General features: G+C 52.8%; 1 protein-coding gene across 6 annotated transcripts in view; it reads left to right on the forward strand.

Moving 5' to 3' along the window:
• Positions 1–88: 88 nt before the first annotated feature.
• ST3GAL4 (ST3 beta-galactoside alpha-2,3-sialyltransferase 4) overlaps positions 89–7,284 on the forward strand; it is a 23,159-nt gene continuing 15,963 nt past the window's right edge. Inside the window, exon 1 of one of the 6 annotated variants that reach the window (XM_026863695.1) lies at positions 89–410. In XM_026863695.1, the coding sequence (XP_026719496.1) occupies positions 217–410 (194 nt within the window). In that variant the 5' untranslated portion in view covers positions 89–216. Of the gene's footprint in view, positions 411–3,306; positions 3,661–3,741; positions 3,873–6,950; positions 7,094–7,284 lie in introns of those variants that run through there. The other 5 variants (XM_026863696.1, XM_026863697.1, XM_026863698.1 and 2 more) reach the window with 5 other exon arrangements.

Below are 7,284 nucleotides of genomic sequence, written 5' to 3' on the forward strand. Positions count from 1 at the left end.
GCTGCATCCCCGCCATCGCTCATCGACGCCCCGACAAGCGCCACACAACGGAAAGTGAGAAAGCGGCTTTATTTCTGCGGTTGGCTTGGTTGGCTTTTTTTTTTTTTAATTAATATTTTTCTAATTAACGTAATTATTTAGTGCCTGAGTGTGGTTGAGCTTCCAGGTGGCCAAGCGTGCGCGGGCAGCGGCGAGAGGAAAGCCCCCGCTCTTGCGATGCCCTTCTGGCTGCTGCCGCCCCATCCCCGACGAAACAAAACCCCAAACCTCTGCGTCTCGTCGGGAAAAAAAACGGCCCCTGGCATCGCTCCTGCCCACGGTCACCCCGAGGAGGGCGAGCCCACCCTGCGAGCCCTGGCAAGAGAGTTTCTGGCATCTCCCGATAGCGTGCGGGGCGCTTCTTTCCATGGGTACGTGTGATATTAACGCCCGGGTGCCGACAAGGAAGGGAAAATCCTTCTGGAGGCCCTGGGGAGGGGAGGACGTGCCCCGTGAGCGGCTCGGGACGGTATCGCTCGCGCAGCGGCACGGGTTGAGGGTGATTTATTTACATGGTCTGAGCTTTTGCTTGCCTGTCCCTGAGCATCTTCCGACCGGTTGACGGATGCGCTCTGTTAGCCTGGTGGTCCCTAAGGGGTAGGAGGGACCAATGCCAGTGTGGACAAAGCTGCCGGGAGCGGGATCCGGGCATCCTGGTGCAGGATAAATCCCATCCCACCCCATCATGGGGCCTGGAGCTCTCTTCTCCCACGGGATGGGCTCGATGAGGATGCTTGCCCCAAGGCAGCAGAAAAAGGACTTTCAACGTCAGGTCTTTCACAGGGTGAGCTGCAGGGATTTTATTGTTCTGGGGAGCTGAGAACAAAGGAAAAGCTTTTTCCAGGGGCTTTTTTGTGCTCCTCGGCCTGGACATCGGGCACGGGATGTGTCTTTCCTCGTTGGGTTAACAGCGATGCCCACGCAGTGCCAATGGCTGGTGGGTTGGTGCTGGGCTGCTCGGTGACTCCGGTCTCTGTCTCTTAGTGAGATGAGCTAATTAAAGTCTTGCAGCGGAGCTTTTGGGAAAGCCCTGCTGAATTTGCCTGTTTTCTCTGCCGGGCTCTCCCTCTGACCGCTCCTGGAGATGAAAAGGCTGGCGGTGGAGCAGAGGGATTACCCAGGCTTTGCCAGCTGCTTCTGCTGGGGCTTGTTGTGGTGAGCGGCATTACAGAGTGACACGGGACGGACATCCCAGGCAGGGCAGAAGCCCGGATTGGTGAAAGAGCTGATGATTTTAACTGTGCACAGAGAACCTTCTCCTTTTGCTTAGTGAAGGGGCTGGAGCAGGCGGGGGAGCCACACTGGTCACGGCTCTTGGCCTGGAGCTCTGGGGTCAGGGATCAGCCGTGCGGGGGGATGCACTGGGACTGGCGGCTGCAGTCCCCTTGCATTTCAATTCTGCAAAGCACATCATGTTCCCGTTGTGTCATGGTTCCTGTTGAGTTGTGATGCCTGTTCCATTGTGGTGCCCATTGCATTGTGGTTCCCGTTGAATTGTGGTGCCTATTCCATCGCAGTTCCCGTTGCATCGTGGTGCCTGTTCCATCGCGGTTCCCGTTGCATCGTGGTGCCTGTTCCATCGTGGTTCCCGTTGCATCGTGGTGCCTGTTCCATCGCGGTTCCCGTTGCATCGTGGTGCCTGTTCCATCGCGCTTCTCGTTGCATCGTGGTTCCCATTGAACTGCAGTTCCCATTGCATCGTGGTTCTTGTTGAATCATGATGCCTGTTCCATTGTGAATCCCGTGGCATCGTAGTTCCCATTGGAATTGGATCGTGGTTCCCACTGAATTGCAATTCCTGTTGTGTCGTGATGCACGTTGCGTTGTGATTCCTGTTGAATTGTGATGCCTGTTCCATTGCGATTCCCATTGCATCGTGGTGCCTGTTGCATCACGGTGCCCGTTGCATTGCAGTGCCCACTGTATTTTGGTTCCTGTTGAATTGTAATTCCCATTGCACTGTGATTCCTGTTGCATTGTGGTGCCCATTGCACCGCAGCTCGCCGTACCACGTGCTGGATCCCAGCCTGGGAAGAGCTGGTATCTGGAGCAGAGGACTCGTAAGCGGACTCATCGCAGGAGATGCTTCCTCCATCTCTGGTGCTGCCTGTCCTGCAGGCATGAGGTCTCCTCTTCCCACCCTTCTCCTACTGACACAGTAACGAACTCCTGCAATGAATTGTTAGATGCTATGGAATGGGATCTAACCCCTGTGCTTAATTATCAGCATCATTAGAGGGCTGCTTGCTTGGGCAACGATTTATGCTACAGTGAGACACCAACTCCCACGAGGACGGGGGCTGGGGGCTCTGCAGTGTAAATAAGAGAGGAGGAACTGTCTGTTGACACTAATTTTAAGGGTTGTCCCCGTGGAGATCTCTGTTGGGTGTCTTCCAGAGTGGGGACTGCGGTGGTGACCGCAGCATCCTCCTGGTCCCCGGCCCCACCCATGGACTGAAAACCCACCTGTGGAGTGAAAACATCTATTTAGATCTGTTTTAAACTCTGGAGCAACCATACTTACGTCTCCAAGCCTGGATTTTTATAGCTTGTGTCATCCCTCTGCTTGAAACCAACTTCCAAGGTGGGTGCCAGGCTGCAGGATGTGGGAAGGCCAAGCCTGGCCCCCGCAAGACCCTCCCCATGCCTGTTTTCAGGGCCTTTCGGCTGACAGTGATTCTCAGGTTGAATCCCACTAATGAAAACTAATTATTTGGTGATATCTCTAAATCCGATGTATTCTGTTGCTTATTTTCTTGTATAAGGTGACGGTCCTGTGGCTTTAGTCTTGAATATTTCAGAACTGATTTGGGCTGGGAGTCTTGTTCTCAAGAGCTTTTCCTATCAGGGTTTTTTTTTTAAATAATGGATTTTATTTATTTTTTTTCCCCTTTTGGTGGTTTTCTCTGGGTGTAGCGTGTTGGCTGTATAAGGAGTAGGGCCGTGGTCCTCCTCCTGCAGAGGTTGGCATCCTGTCTTTGCCCACATCTCTGTGGGGACCCCAGGCCAGGGCTGGTGAGCCCTGTACAGCACTGTTGGGGAACTTGCACGAGCAGATTTGATTTTGCAGCAAGAAAAGGAAATGATTTGACTGTTTCACGCTGTTGTTTGCAACTTCTGGTTCTCTTTTTTCTGATATTTCTATTTAATCTCCTCGTGCACTTGGACACCGGCGGCTTCTCTCTCCTCTGGCTTCGATCCCCGTGTTTATTGAATTTTTTCTAGGAAAACCCTGCATCTTCTTGGGAGGGAAAAGAGAGAAAAAAAAAAGAAAAAAAAAGGCCAGTTCTTGCTAATCTCTTGCATTTCCAGCTGGTGACCCCTTGCATGTGACTGGGGTTTGGCTGGAAAGTTTCCTCGGAGGAAGGAGAAAGGGATTTGGCCCGTGAGGAACGGCAAGACCAGAGAAGGAGCCACCCTCCATCCTGGTTTTGCTTCGGACTGGCAGATGCTAGGAGTGGTTTCGGGCTGGCGCAGGCTGCGGCTTCTCTCCAGGATGTGTTTTGCCGTCTGCTGGAGGCCGGCGAGCTGCAGCCCCGGCATCGCCGCTGGCCGCTGTTCGCGGCTGGCCCGGCTCCGCCGTGCTCGGCGCGGGATGGCCACAGCCGAGCTGCCGGGAAGGTGGGTGGGAGCGACAGAGGTGGGAAGGATGCGAGCGAGCGCTGGCGATTTTGGGCGAGCGGGATTTGATGGGTGCTGGCAGTCGGGGCCGGATTCTGCACATCCCCCGTGGATAAACGGCTCTGGCACGAGGAGAGGCGGGTGCGGGTTTGCCAGCGTCGCTTTGGCAGGATGCTTGGGACTTCTTGAGCGCGCAGGCTGCTGTGCAGGTGGTTTATAGCACTTATGGGCAAGTTATATATATAATATCAATGTGGGTGTTAACGTGCGGTTGGGTAGTTTTAGTTTTAGGTGCGTATTTACGTGTTGGCCACGCGGAAGGGCACAGCGGAGCTAAGTGTGTGTGTGGGGGCATTGGCATGCATGTGCCACCATGGCACTTGCACTGCTGGGGTGTTCTGCTGCTGGGCCCTGTCCCATGGGCTCGGGGGATGGCTGGAGGGAGCTGGGGGGCTCCCCAGCAGGGCACCACTCTGTCTAAGATAGGGTGGCATCCTCCATCAGCTCTTCAGTGCCATCCCCAAGGATGCTGGGATGCTCCTGGGATCCCAAGGACCTGTGTGGGATGCAGTGAGGGATGCTTGGAGGTGGGGTACAGCAGTCCCCCGGGATAGATGGTGCAGGGGTGCGGCGTAACATGAGCAAGGCTTTTCTAAACAACGCAGCGCAAGAGGAGTCTCCTCCCGACACCGTGCCTGTAAATTTATATCAACAACCTACGGAGAGATTTCTCCCCTTCTTTGGAGCTCATTTGGGTTTTTCTTACTGCAAATGAGCATCAACCTAAATCACAAAGCTGTGTCCAGGTAGGGCTGCATGGGGAGCTGGCTTCCTTTCCTTCATTGTTTGCAGGTTTTAAAATATATATGCAGAAGCTTGGATTTTTATTTATTGATTTTTTTTAATCCTGGGTCTGTGAAGGAGTCTTTAACCTGAGCTCACGACGTTGGAATTCCCCACTGCGCCTGGGAGAGGCTCCTCGCCTCCGATCGCTTCCAGATGCCGTTCTTGCTTCGGCTCTTCCCCCTTGCAAAATGTCTCCCCCAGCTCCCCGGCAGCCTCGCAGAAGTTTTCCCGGCTGTATTTGACGTCCCGATATCCGGCCGGGCTGAGTCAGCCAAGCCTCAGGTTTTTTTTTTACCAGAGCGTGATGCCAGTGGCGAGAGGTTGCGACTCGCCCTGTGGCCTTGCACAAACCGGAGCCCCCGGGTTGCATCCTGTGTCAGGTTTTGAGCCACTTGCGACATTTCAATTGGTGTTTTTTTAATTTCCTTTAAAAAAAAAAAGATATATACAAGCCAGGCTGGGGTTTGGGGCCTGGGATCCCCGCCGCATCCCCTGCCTGTGCTGCCAACTAGGCTGAGTTTCCCTGAGCCCCAAAACGGGGGGAAAACTGAGGCAGAAAAGTGCTGAGCGAGAGTTGAGGATGCTTTAAGGCTGCAAACCTGCTGCTCTGGGGCTTTGCTGATGCTGTGTGTATGCTGCCAGCCAAGCGTCCTCACGGCAGAAAATAAAACATCCCTGTCTGGGTATTAAAACTCCATCCTGGCAGCTCCGTGGCTACTGGACTCGTCCAACCCTCCTGGCGTGGGATTTTTACAGCGTGAGGATGGATCTGGACCCGCCCAGGTTGGGAATGGAGGAGAGCATGGGGACACTGTGGGGAAAAATAGGGTGGAAAGTGAGAAATGAGGGAAGAATGCAGAGAGAAGAGAAGCAGGTGGACTGGAGGGATGAGGGACTAGGGTGTGGGATGTGGGGCTGGTGTCAGAAATGAGAGGGACTGAAGGGCTTTAGGGGTTAAATGCGATGCTGCCTTCCTGCAGCAGGGTAGAGCAGAGAACAAGGGTGTTAAAGCAGAGAAAGAGGCATCAGGAACCATGCCAAGGGTTAGGAAGTCCTCGGGCCTGTCCCTGTATGATAACCAGTGCTGCTTCAAAACAAAAAATAGAAATTAAAAAAAAAAAAATCACAAAGAACTGTCTGTTCATGCACATACGGGCTCAACAGGTTTCCCTCCCAGGCGGGGTCTGGGTAAGGAGCTCTGGTATTTGGGGTGGGGAGAGCCAAGGGTGGCCAAGAGCCTGGCTTTCCAAGAGCCCGGCTCTCAAAGCATGCTATTTACGCAACAACAAAAAAAAATGATATGCTCTCAAAAATACTACCCCGGGCTCTTTTTCTGCTGCCTTTTTGTTATCGTGGGGTGAAGGTGGCCCCTGCAGCTTTTGGTGCCGGCTGGTACTGGCAGGGCGGGGAGGTACAGGCAGCTCCAGATGAAGGGCTGGAGGAGCTGGGGGGGCTTTTGCAATAAAAACAGGGGTGAACACAAGGGTTTGGTGCCCTGGCACCGTGTAAGGGTAAGGGGAGGATAAACCCAAATTCACCTTCAGCATCCTTGAGCATCCTTATAGTCCTTCAGCATCTGCTAAGGAGCTGGGGCTTCCCAGGCCCTTTTGCTACCTAATTAACAAAATCGCTGCTTAATTCTGACTGCATTTACAAGTTAAATTAACAGATTATATGTATTATGCAAACGCATATTTAAATCTTATTTATTTGCCTGGCTCGCCTAAATGCGTGGGGTGTCTGTAAATCAGCGGCTTTAAGCCTGGGGATGCTCTTCTCTTGGAAGCACAGAGTTTTGCTAAGAAATAAACCCAAAATAGGCTTTTTTTTTGGTTTGATGGGTGATTCTCAACAGCCCAGCTTGGAAACAGTGGCGATTTCTCATGTGTATTTTTCCTTTTATTTTTTGGGGGGTGCGTGTGTGTGTGTGTTTACCGTGGGAGGCTCATCCTTAAATAGCGGTCGTTTATTTTTAGGTCGGTCGCTGCTTCAGATAATCCAGCTTGGCTGGGCAGCTTTGCTTTTCTTCCTATTCTCGAGGATTTAATAGAAATAGGTTTATGAAATTTTTATTTTTCATAAAATAATTTAATAAATGTAATAAATGATTCATACGATTTTTAAAAAGCTGGGAGTGGGGGCTGTTTTTTCTGCTGGTGGTGGCTCTTCTGTGCTCTTCTGGCCAGGGAGCATCTGCTGGGATGGTGGAGTCAGGATCAGCAGGGAAACCTCTACCGAAAAATCTCATCCCACATTGGAATTACACCTTCGGTTTGGCCAAAGGATGGTCGGGAAGCGGCTGGATTATCTCCTGCTAAATACCTGCTGAATGAATAAGCTCCTGGTCCTGGGGCAGTAGCAATTGGGGTGACGTGAGGGATGTGCCGGGCTCGGAAACACCTTGCTCATGCCAAGTAGAGGCATTTTCTCTGGAGGAGGAGCAGGAGAATGAGCTCACCTGCATTTTATTCCCCTCCCAGCCCGGCTTTTGCTCTCTCCCCCCTCGAGAGGTAATTTTAATTGAGAGATACTGGCGCCTGCGATGGAGTGCCAACGGACGGCTGGACGAACGGCTGCCTCGCTTCAGGTCTGCCTGGTGGAAGGAGGAGAAGCGCTGTCTCTGTCTCCCCCTCCTCTTTTTTAACAGCTGCCTGGGGGTCTGGTCCTCGAAGGGGAGGATGATGGAAGGGAGGGATTTGGTGGCTCATCCCTGCCCCACACGTGTCCCCTGTTCTCTTATGCAAGTCCCAAAAATGCCCATACCCCCCCCCCCCCCCC

The sequence above is a fragment of the Athene cunicularia genome (assembly GCF_003259725.1).
Source record: "Athene cunicularia isolate RWA chromosome 24 unlocalized genomic scaffold, athCun1 chr24_part1, whole genome shotgun sequence".
NCBI lineage: Eukaryota > Metazoa > Chordata > Aves > Strigiformes > Strigidae > Athene > Athene cunicularia.